Below are 12497 nucleotides of genomic sequence, written 5' to 3'. Positions count from 1 at the left end.
CCACCGGGATCTTGATTACCCCGTGGTGGCCAAGACAACCTTGGTTTCCACGGCTACGCAGACTGTCCAAGAACTGTTACCACCACTTACCTCGGCGCCTGGATCTGCTGACACAAGACGACGGCCAGATCTTGCACCCGGACGTACTCACTCTCCATCTGACCGCCTGGCGGATACTCTCCTAAAACGAATTCTGCTCAACCAACGGAAGGCATCCACTTGTAAGAATTATCAGAGCAAATGGCACCGTTTTAAAATATATGCAAGGTCAAGAGGGTTTTTACCCAAGCAGGCTTCGATCAAGGAAGTCTTACGTTACCTAACGATACTAAAAACTCAAGGTCTTGCAAATGTCTCCCTTAAGGTCCATCTGGCTGCCCTCTCCGCACAACACCCGGGCAGTGATGGAAAGACTTTATTTTCCCATCCGTTGAGTAAGGCCTTTCTAAAAGGTCTCTCGAATGTGTACCCGCCAGTTAAGCCTCCTGTAGAACCATGGAGCCTATCTCTGGTTCTTTCATCCATCACTCAGCCTCCTTTTGAGCCCATGGCCACATGTTCATTAAAACTGGTCTCCTGGAAGACTGCTTTTTTGATAGCAATTACTACCGCTAGACGTGTCAGTGAACTCACAGCACTCAGGGTAGACTCCCCTTATACTATCTTTTATCCAGACAAAGTCCGAATGCGTCTGGATCCTTCTTTTTTACCTAAAGTAGTGTCTTCCTTCCACCTCAATCAAGATATCATCCTGCCTACGTTTTTCAGACTTCCTTCCACTTCCTTAGAGAGATCCTTGCACACTATGGATGTGCGCCGTGCTCTGCTGTTTTATATGTCCAGAACACAAGACTTTAGAGTCTCCAAACGTCTCTTCGTGTCATACCAGGGCTCTTCCAAAGGCTCCCCAGTCTCCAGACAACGACTGTCGAGATGGTTGGTGCAGGTGATATTGTTCACATACAAGCTACAAAACAAAGCACCTCCAGAAGCTATACGGGCCCACTCCATTAGGGCCCATGCTTCCTCAGCTGCACACCTAGCGGGGGTTTCTTTCACGGACATCTGCAAAGCAGCTACATGGTCCTCTGAGTCCCCGTTTATCAAACACTATGCCATAGATGTACGTTCTGCTGCAGAGGCTTCATTCGGGAGAAGCATCTTAAAAAGGGTGCTGCCTTGATTCCTACTGCTCCCCTCCTCCTTTTTTGGAGCTCGCTAGACACCCATTCTTATGGGTATCGACGGATCTCGATCCAGATAAACAGGTTGCTTACCTGTAACTGATGATCTGGTAGAGATCCGTCGATATCCATAAGACCCTCCCGACCTCCCCTCTGCAGTAGGACTACCTTTATGTGCATTGCAGTGTGCAGCCCTTTGCAACGTCCTTTATTGAGCACTTACCTTGGATGAACTCACCTTCGTCTTCTGGATGGTCATCCTCCACGGCGGTCGTCCAAGAACTGAGGGACTTCGCGCCAAAGACACGCCTTATATAGAACGCTCAGCGTGGGGGCGTGGCTTCGGCGCTTCGACAAGCTCAGGCATGGCTACCGCGTGACTCCTGCGCAGGCGCAGAACCCATTCTTATGGATATCGACGGATCTCTACCAGATCATCAGTTACAGGTAAGCAACCTGTTTTTTTGGTGATCCATGTTCACTCTTAACACCCACCCAACCTTCGCCGCAGCTAGATATTTCCATGGTAATAGTAACTTACGCGAATCCGTCAATGTACATTCTTTGCTCGTCGCAGTGGCTGGTCAGGAAGAGAGGAGAAAGGTTCTCTTCTGCTGTAAATAATCGTTGCGCCACACGCAATTCAGCAAAGCTGAAGAGCACCTCATGGAGCTTTGAGTTTTTCCACAAGGCTTACTGCGCAGGTGCAGAATGCAGGTTGTGAGGGAACATGGATCACCAAAAAGATCACCTGTTACCGGTAATCAACTTGTTTTTACTAAATATCCATTCTTGGCCTTAGGAGTAAATGGTATCTTCTTTGGAAGTGTTGTTTGAAGGATATCCCCCCCCCCACCTTCCTTTCAGTGGACTCCATTTTTCTTGATACAATGTTTAAATCAGGACATTGTTTTACTTACCTTCCTCCAGAATCCCTCCACCCTTCTGGAAAAGTCGATGCACTAGCCTCTATTTCACCTCTGAGCCAGACTTCATTTCTTTTCCACTGATCCTTCTCTTCCTCAATGCCAGCTGTTGTTTTCTAACTGCCTTCTGCTGTCAATCATTCACAGAACTCTTCTGAAGCAAATAGCCATGCCTCCTTATCAAGGCTCACACAGCCACCAACTATTAATCCTTTGCTTCTCAGCATCTTCACAGTGTGCATAGCATATTGTTTACTACTCCGAATATTTATATACAGTTTTTCAACAAAAGTTCACAAAGCGGTTTACATAAATATGAATGAATGAATAAAATAAAATGGCTTCCTGTCTCCAAAGGGCTCATAATCTAAAAAGAAACATAAAATAGAAACATGAGATAGGATCATTAGATATCTAAACATAAGATAGCCACTTTTGGAATGCTGTGCTGGGGTTTGATAGGGCCAGTTGCTCTCCCCCTGCTCAGTAAAGAGAATCACCACTTGGTGCCTTTTTGCTCAGTTAGCAGGGGAGTTTATGGTTTATATGATTGCAGTGAAAATTGTAGTGTATTTAACTCCCTCTTGATATCTATGCCTCAATATGTTTTCCAGGCACAGCACAACACAAGAATGCTTGCAACCTATGCAGCCATTGATCCAAGAGTGCAATACTTAGGATATACCATGAAAGTTTTTGCAAAGGTAATGTGAATGACAAGTGTGGTTTTTTGTGTGTAAGTGTTGTGTGGACTTAGCAAGCCCTGTTTTAAACAGCTTAAATTGATTCCAGTGCAAATTGTTTTGGAAATGATACTCTAAACCATTTTTTATATTGACATGTTCAAGTCTTAGATGAAAATCCTGCTTTCAGACAGTGTCTTTGGTATTGCTGTTGAAGCTACTTGTGGTATAATCATATCAGTCAGTACAAAATTAAGGTTTCATAGTCACTTTGACAGTATCTGTTAGAGAAGATATAAGCCAGCTGTAGTAATGGAATTTAATATACTTCATTGTATACTATTATATGCTTTCTTGTCATTCTAAAATGATGGTCTTCTAACTGTAACTTACCCTTTGGGTCTATGCACTTGACATGTAGCTTTATTGTTGGCTATCTTTTCACCACTTGGTAGAATGTAGAGAATGGTAGAATGTGTGACTTGTATTTTGATTTGTAGAAGTAGTTATACAGTTCTTTGACAATTGATTGGTGTTTGGTGCCTTCCATCAGTGCATGGGTCCTTTTGTGCATTTGGCTGTTGTTATGTTTTAGTGCATGCAAGAGGCTGGAAATATTGGATGGCATCCACAGTGGCACATGCCTAATGAAGGGATAGTGGAAGCAATTCTTCCTTTCCTACCTCCCTTCCTGCAGCCAAAAGGTACATTCCCAAGGGTCAAGGGATTCTTGGCAGTGGTGTGGGATGATGTGGCAGTGGCTGCAGGGAGAGAAGCTAGAACCTGGAAACCACACAGAGATGCCTTCCATTACTGGATTGGAAGGAATCTCTGTGCTACTTTGCCCTTCTCCTGCAGCCACTATCAGAGCATCCCACACTGTTGCCAGGAGCTTCTTGAGGATAGCTTTTTCAGTGGCTCTGAGGGCTGCAGAGAAAGGAGGGTAGGAAAAAGAAAATGGCTTCTGCTGTAGATGCTATCCATTATGCTCAGATTTAGAAACATCACAAAATAACTTTTGTTATGAAAAAGTACATGCCTTGTTCAGTGTCATTGTTTTAGAGCTAAGTATCCACAAAAATTTAGTATTTTATTCAAAATATATCTGACCAGCGCTGTGACATTGGAGATGCATCCAGAGGGAGTCTGTCTTCATATGCCTATATCCTCATGGTGTTATACTTCTTACAACAGAGAAATCCACCAGTTATCCCAGTTCTTCAAGAGGTAGGTTTTCAGGAAAAGATGCCATGAAAGATATATTTTGAGAAATCTGTTTCTTCTCCGTTCACTTTGCATGTGAGACCAGAGTAGGCTATTACTTTATGGCTGTGTTTGAAGAATTGTTGAAATATTGTTTTTTAAATTTATTTATTTATCAATTTTTATCCCACCTGATATGTACATCTCTAGGTGGTGTACAGAATTTAAAACAAAACAAACATAAAACAAAAACAGTCTCATAATATAAAAACAAATTAAACACTTTAAAATTAATTTCAGTTAAAAGCCTGAGAAGACAGGTGTATCTTGAGAGTCTTCCTAAAAGCAAACAGAGAAGGAGATGCTCTTATTTCAGCAGGGAACATATTCCAAAGCCCTGGGGCAGCTGCGGAGAAGGCCTGTGTCACCACCAAATGAGCTGGTGGCAACCATAACGATAAAGATCCTTTCCAGATAATCTTAATAGGCGACAGGGTTCCTTCTCAGAAGTGTTTGTTTATTTAAAAATAAATAAATAAACAGCTATGTATTTTCCTAGTTATTCCAATGCCTCTTGGCTTTGTAACAGTGAATCTTTCTTCTAGCTGCTTCATGCATCACAAAATTGCTTTGCAGAACACACTTCTTAGAAGAAATTAATATGCTCCTTGTGTATAGTCTTAGAACATTAATGCATAATAAATTTAATAGTGTATGTTGGGGTGGCATATTTTATATATAGACATGCTTTGTATAATGAAAAATTTTCTTAAGTTAAAAAAAAAAGTGAACATTTGCAAATGGAATTAAAATCAAAGAAATGACATAATATCATGTATTTGTAGCTACTGACTTCCTGACTAACAAAGCGGGTGCACTTTGTGAAACTGTCAATAGACCTTGTGCAACTCCTGCAGTCCACTGTATGCTTGCTGCTGCACCGGAGCCCTTGGAGTTTGGAGTAGGGATGTGCATGGAACCAATTCAGAGGTCCTTTATGGGCCTCCGAACCGTTCCGCCGGTTTAAAGATGGTGGGGGTTGACTGTAAAGGTGGAGGAGAGTGCACATCCCTCCCTCTGCCTTTCCCCAGCTCCGTTTGCAAAGGGTCTGTTGGGGTGGCAGTGTACCTCCCTGCTGCCCCAATGCCTCATCGGATCCTATGTCAGCAGAAGTACCCGACGTGCCTGCACACATCATGCTCGCATGCGGGTGGGTTGGGTACTTCCGCTGACGTAGGGTCCAACGAGACAATGGGGTGGCAGGGAGGTATGCTGCCGCCCCGACGGACCTTTTGCAAACGGAGCGCTGGCGGAGGGAAGGCGAAGGGAGGGGTAGGTGCACCCTCCCCCACCTTTAAAGTCAACCCCACCCCCAGCCTTCGTACTTCCCCTGCCCGGTTCTGTGCACATCCCTAGTTTGGAGCACTCCCCACAACCCGAAAGCGCTCTGCAAGACTGGAAATAAATCACTGACCCTCTGAGTAGTGAGCTCTTGATTTTAAGTTACCATATTTTCCCTTAACTATATGAGATGTCAAACACATTTGTAGTTCAGGTCTTTTTTTGAGCACTGTAGCAGATTTACCAAGCCTTTGTATTAGAGCAAACTCACGTGAGGGAAAGAAAAATGCTGAATCGCACAAAATTACCTTTAAAAGCTTATAGTCTTTTACAGTGCCCTGGATGGATGGGCACAGGCTAGCATTTTCTTAGGGAACAGTTTGTTAGTCAGTTTGCATGAGACTTTTATTTTCCTTTTGTGTGCTCTGTATATCCTTGCAACTGGTTTAGGACTGTGTACCTGTAACGTAACTAAGCTAAGAAACAATAGCCTGTGCCCATCTATCCAGGGCGTCATGAAAGACTTTATAAGCTTTTAAAGGTAAATTTGGGTTTTGCTACATTCCAGTTCTTTGCAACTGGGTAACCATGATTTTTAAAGTGTGCTGTCCCAGATATCATCTGGGGTGCTTTTGAAATATTCTTGCAACTACCTTTCTGTAGTATTTTTGAATAAAGTTTATTTTTCTTTTTGTTCTTGGCAATTTTAGCCAACCTCGTTGAGTAGATTTTTAACTCAGGAAAAGGGGAGCTGGAAAGGGCTTTTCCCTGGTGCAAAACATGTCTCGGATTGTTCAGCTTTCTACCAGTTTTCTCACCACATGTAAGCTTACATGTGGAAGCAGAGGCTCACTAACTCCCGGATCTTGGGGACCCAGTCCTGTCCTCCAAGGTCTGGGGGGGGGCCTCCAAATGTCTGGGGCCAGGGTCCTCCAGCAGCCACCCCACACCTGCCCTGCCAAAACTCCATGCTGTGTCTGGTTTTAGTCTTACCGCGGCTGAGAGGTGTCTGTGGTGGGGGAAGTGGAGCAGACCCGGAGTGACGCTGGTCGCATCTGTTTGGGCCAGTGTCTTTAATAAACTGTGAGGCACGCCTGTGCAGTATAGAGATCGCTGCTGCCAGGGGAGAAGGGAGAAGGACTGCTCCGTTCTGTCCCCCCACCCCCCCACCGCAGCCACCTCTCAGCTGCGGGAAGAATTAATGCACAGAACGGAGGTTTGGCGGGGCAGGACCCCCAAAGGTGGTTTCGGGGGGCCTCGCATGCAAGGGAGGGGTGCCTCATGGCTAGGCGGTCCAGGTGCCCAAAATACCTTGGTGTGCCTCTGCATGGAAGGCATATGTACTTTTCCAATAACAGAGGAGGGAGTTTCCATGGGAATTCCACCCAAGCCCAGGGAGTATGCATCAAACTCTGTTGATAATTCAGGTGATGGTGGCAGCGTGAACTAAATAAAGGAAAGCATGGAGGAGATGATTCAGCATTTTTCTTCCCCTTATGTGGGCTTGGTAAATCCACTGCAAGCATATATAGAGCCTTCATCACTAAGTAACCACAACTATAATCCACCACTCGCCTCACCCACATGTGTGGCATTTAAGTAAGAGGATATAATTTTTTGGAAGGCTTGAGGCTTAGTGTGTTTATTAACTGTTGATAGTCTATATTTTGTTGGTAGATCTACTTGGCCAATTTTCTGTAATGTTCTTGTTTATCAATGAATAATTTCTTATTCTGGATTTGTTAAAATCTTTCCTATGTTCTATCTTTATTCTTCATGGTGTCTTTAGATATTTGATGGACAACAGATTCCCCAGAGAATGGTTGATGGGTGGAATGCTTTTTTCTTTGACGATACTGATGAACTGGTAAAGTTCCAATTCTGGAGTTCTTAGGTCTAGTTTTATTATAATTATTTATGAAGTACCAGCAATGTGGTTGACATTTCACAAATGGGGAAAAACCTCCAAATTTCCTACATTAGGAGGTCTCATAATCTGTGGGCAAAGAAAAGGGGAGCAAACAAAGGCTTAGCAGTTTCATAAGCCATACATATAGACAGATTTTCAACAGAAGCTTTTAAGAAATATAGAATTACCAGATCAAATTCTATTATTACCCCTTTGGAAGCTGCTACAGAGGAATACTCTCATGTTTTCCCCATGGATTTTCACTGTTTTCAGATGTGGCAAGGATGTGACCGCATCTCTGCATAGATGAGAATATATGCCATTTTACAGACAAGCATGAAAAGAACAAAGTGTTTCTAGGCAGACAAAGTTATCTTCCCTGTGTTGATTCTGAGGATGAAAGATAGGGGTTGTTCATGATAGCAAGGGTGGGGGTGAGAAGAGAGTCCCACATGAACTGCGGATGGCTTGAGTCATATGATTTGCCAATTGCTTAAGGTGCCCCAGAGAGGAACCAAGTGATAAACTTCTCCTGTCCTTCCTTTCTGTTTCTGCCTACTTTCCTTAACAGCTACAGCACTATTTCAGGTGCTTATTTTGGCCCTCTAAATGGGACTGATAGGTGGCACTCTCACACTGCTGCTCCTATGGTGACTTTGCCTGCCTGTTGCTACATTTTCTCCTTTTTTAGGCTCAAAGAGTTGGTGGTCTGTTAAGGTGATAGATGAGTGGCTAGAGAGAGGGAGTACAGGAAGCCCTCCAGTACTGTCGTGTTATATACTGGAAAAGTCCCATGAATGGTGAATCCCCAGTATTCAAATTCTTAACCTAACCTCCAAAATGGAGTTAGGTTCCACACTCAGGTGGTGTGAGTGGCTAGGACATCTTTTAAAACATCAGCTGATGGGTGAGGAGGTTTAAAATTTAAATGGCCACTCTCCCCATTTCCCAACTAGTGTGCAGGGAGGCTTTAAGGTGCCAGGAGAGAGACCTGGCCACTCGCATTGCCTCGTTAAACCTCTCTGCTTGTCGGCTGGAGGCTTAACGAGGCCGTGTGATTGGCCTGGCACACAGGGAAGCTTAACGAGGCAGTGCAATCGGTCGGGTGCCTTTCCTGCCGCCTCTTTAAGCATCCCCGCTTCCCAGCTGGCACGAAGGGAGGCTTAACAAGGAAGCTCGAGTAGCTGGGTGTCTTTCCCGCATGCAATCCCGTTTTCCAGCTGGGGTGCTTAAAGAGGCACACGGCCATTCGTGCTGCCTGTTTAAGCTTCCTTGCATGCCAGCTGGGAAGTGGGGAGAGTGGAGATTTAATGGCCACTCTCCCAGCTGGCGCATAGGGAGACTTAAGGAGGCAACAAAGGAGGCACCCACCCAGCCACTCGTGCAGCCTGTTTAAGCCTATCCACACAGCAGTGGGGAGAGTGGCCATCTAAACCTCCCCACTGATCAGCTGATTGGCAGGGAGGTATAAAGTTTAAATGGCCACTCTCCCCACTTCTCAGCTGGCACATGGGAGGCTTAAAGAAGCCCTGCAAGTGGCTGGGACAAGCCCTGCAAGTGGCTGGGACAATGAGGTCACCAATGTTTTGAGGTCACTTTGGTATACAGAAGAACTAAAGGGGCTGAAGCAGCAAGTTAGGCAACTGGAGCGCAAATGGAGAAAGACTCGACTTGAATCAGACAGATTATGACATAGAGCATATTTAAAGACCTATGCTCAGGCAATATGTGCAGCAAAGAAGTAGTTCTTTTCTGCTCGTATTGCTTCTGCAAGTTCACGTCCAGCGGAGTTGTTCAGGGTTGTGAGGGGACTAGTATCTGCCCCTCCTCCCCTGAATCAGAATTTGGAGTCATCAGTGACCCGTTGTCTCTCGGATTCAGGCCGACTTAGATGGGGACTCCATAATTAATTAGATGTCTGAATTGGAGGTGTCCAACAACTCCTCTTATGTGATTCAACTGGATTGGTTTCAGCTTGTGACTCCTGAGGATGTGGACAAAATGCTTGGGGCGGTGAAGTCCACCACTTGTTCTCTTGACCCTTGTCCAAAATTGTTTGTTCTATCTAGCAAGGAGACGGTTGTAGGAGGTTTGGTGGGAATTATAAATGCCTCTCTGAGGGAGGGCAGGATGCCTCCTTGTCTTAAGACCTCTTTTAAAGAAACGTGCATTAGATTCCTCAGAGTTGAGCAATTATAGGCCTATCTCCAACCTCCCATGGCTGGGCAAGGTAACTGAGAAAGTGGTGGCCTCTCAGCTCCAGACAGTCTTGGAGGAAACTGATTATCTAGATCCATTTCAAATTGGTTTTGGGGCGGGCTACGGGGTGGAGACTGCCTTGGTCAGCCTGATGGATGATCTCCAATTGGGAATTGACAGAGTAAGTGTGACTCTGTTGGTCCTTTTGGGTCTCTCGGCTGCTTTCGATACTATCGACCATAGTATCCTTCTGGAATGCCTGAGGGTTTTGGAAGTGGGAGGCACTGTTTTACAGTGGTTCTGCTCCTACCTCTCGGATAGGTTTCAGATGGTGTCGACTGGAGATTGCTGCTCTTCAAAATCTGAATTTAAATATAGTGTTCCTCAAGGCTCCATGCTCTTTCCAATGCTCTTTAACATCTACATGAAACTGCTGTGAGAGATCATCAGGGGATTTGGAGCAGGGTGTTATCAGTATGCTGATGACATCCAGATCTACTTTTCCATGTCAACTTCTTCAGGAGATGGCATATCCTCCCTAAATGCCTACTTGGGAGCAGTAATGGACTGGATGAGGGAGAATAAGCTGAATCCAGATAAGATGGAGGTACTTATTGTGCAGGGCCAGAACCCCAGACATGATTTTGATCTACCTGTTCTAGATGGGGTCACACTTACCCCAAAGGAACAGGTTCGCAGTTTGGGAGTACTTCTGGATTCACACCTCTCCCTGGTTTCTCAGGTTGAGGTGGTGGCCACAGGTGCTTTCTATCAACTTCGGTTGATATGCCAACTGCATCCGTTTCTGGAGATCAGTGACCTCAAAACAATTTCGTCCCAGTGACCTCAAAACAATTTCGCCAATTTTGAAGTGGGTCGGAGGGGATGCTTAGGAGCAATTGTGTCTACTGCCCTGGTGAGCAAGTTGTTCCAATTCTCAACCAGGGCATCAACAGGATCACCAGCAGAGCCAACATTAAATCCCTCCAAGGCTTCTTGGAATCCTATTGGATCCAGTAACTTCTTCGGGTGGACCGTTCTAATAGGTCCCTTGCCCCTGCGGAGGTGGGAAGCGGTTGTAAGTCTAAGCTTAACCAGGTGGTGGTCCGGCCATGACAATGGGGAGATTACAGGAGTCCCCACCCACGGAACACCACCCTGATCAGAGTAAAAGACCAAATCAAGCGTTTGACCTGCAATATGTGTCAATCCAGAGACTGCCTGGGATAGGCCCATAGTTGTCATGGCCACTATGAACTCCTGAGCTGCCCTGGACAAATTGGTCCCAAAACGGACATTGAAACCCCCAGCGCCAGAAGTCTGTGAGACTCCAATGTGAGCCCCGTGACCAAGTCCGTGAGCTCAGTAAGGGATTCCGTTGGGCAGCGGGGTGATCGGTACACCAACAGAAGTCCCAATCTATCCCTAGTCCCCAAACTTAAGTACACACATTCAATATGGTCTAATACCCTAACAGGGACTCTAGTAAGGGAGATGTTATCCATATAGACCACAGGTACTCCACCTCCCCACCCACGTCCCTTCACCTGCTCCTCTACAGAATATCCTGGAGGGAGAAGCTGGGCCCAAACTGTGCCACTAGCCTCTCCCAACCAAGTCTCAGTAATACCCACCAGGTCGGCCCCTTCATCCATATTCAAATCACGGATGAGTTCAGGTTTATTTTGGTCCGACCTGGCATTGCAGAGGAGCAGGATAAGGCTATGTGGGTTGTTGGCAGTGCTCCCCAAGGTCAGAGAGCTGGAAGAGGGGATAGCAATTAAATTTCTTACACCCTTCCCCTGGAACGGCCTGCTGACCTGCCAGTATTACTTCTTCTATTCCCCACCACCACTGGGATAGCTGCCTCACATTCAAAGGTGTCCCGTCTCCCCATCTCCAGATGAACCCAAACACATTACAGTAATTTCAGCCCAATTCTAAAAACAGCTAAACTAACTAAACAGAAGCCCCACTGTTAAGTAACTTGTCCCTAATCTGATAATCTGATAACTGAACAGAAGGTCCAACCCTCACCCTTGTAGTCCCCCGAAGGGGTGACTCCCTTTGGTGTCGCTGCTTTGGTGGTGGCCACACCAGTGCCGGACCCACCGGCACTGGCAGCGTGCCTATATAGTCCTGGGCAGCAGCTCCAGCAGGTGGAATTCAGGAACAAAAACTGCCCAGTCACCTTTGGCCCCAATCCTGTGGGAACTCACCAACACAGACAGTCCTGGGGGGAGCAGATGGCAAACGAAGGGGGGAGCAGAAGAGGAAGCAGCCAGGCAAGGACCCCAGCCTCTCACTCTGGGGCCTGCCAAGGCTAGAAGGTGTCTTTCCTCTTCTCTCCTCCAGCAGGCTTCTGCTGGAAGTACAGATTTCTTCTGCTGGAAATACAAATACTTGTATTTGTTTTCCACCTTTCTATAATACATACAAGGCAGCTCACAATCAGTTGAAATACCAATATACTATACAAACTAAAAAACAAACAAACCACCACTCAAAATAAAACCATCATATTCCTGGTGACTGCTTGCAAGTGGGGTGTCTGTATTACAATAGGTGGAGTTTCCTTTTTCAATAGTAGTGCTTATTTCAGCCAGGGAATTATCTTTCTTTGCACTGCCAGCATTAGGAGAGGGAGTTCCCTTACCTGAAGCCTGTCCAAGTAGAGCATTTCTCATGATTGTAGAAAATACTTTTATTTTATTTTCCTGCTTGTATGTGTCGATGGCTGACACCCTAACTAACAAAATGTGCACACTAGGTCCTTACACATCTCCTCCAGTCCTCTTCCCTGCATGCTGTTGCACCAATGGCTGAAGTTCCCAGCTTTGCCTGTGCTCCAGAAGCACTCTGGGGGTTAGTGACACGTTTCCTCTCCTACAAAGTACTTCCAGAATATGGGCAGAGCTTGGAAATTTCCCTTGCTGGCACAGCAGTTTACTCAGAGGACTGAGGGAGTGGCATGTGGGCCTTGTCACATCCCCTCAAAGCCTCTTAACCTGTGCACTTTGTTAGAATGTCAGCTAATGTACATGAAGGACAA

At 45.7% G+C, this 12497-nt stretch overlaps 1 protein-coding gene across 2 annotated transcripts in view; it reads left to right on the top strand.

Annotated features, from left to right (window-relative positions):
• The window catches only part of TUT4 (terminal uridylyl transferase 4), an 82885-nt gene that overhangs the window by 50717 nt on the left and 19671 nt on the right, over positions 1-12497 (top strand). For both annotated transcript variants that reach the window (XM_053246543.1, XM_053246544.1), the window contains 3 exons: positions 2725-2814; positions 3907-4020; positions 7127-7204. In XM_053246543.1, the coding sequence (XP_053102518.1) occupies positions 2725-2814; positions 3907-4020; positions 7127-7204 (282 nt within the window). The remainder of the gene's footprint in view (positions 1-2724; positions 2815-3906; positions 4021-7126; positions 7205-12497) is intronic.

The sequence above is a fragment of the Hemicordylus capensis genome, chromosome 4 (assembly GCF_027244095.1).
Source record: "Hemicordylus capensis ecotype Gifberg chromosome 4, rHemCap1.1.pri, whole genome shotgun sequence".
NCBI classification, from domain to species: Eukaryota; Metazoa; Chordata; class Lepidosauria; order Squamata; family Cordylidae; genus Hemicordylus; species Hemicordylus capensis.
This window is presented reverse-complemented; position numbering and strand designations above follow the sequence as displayed.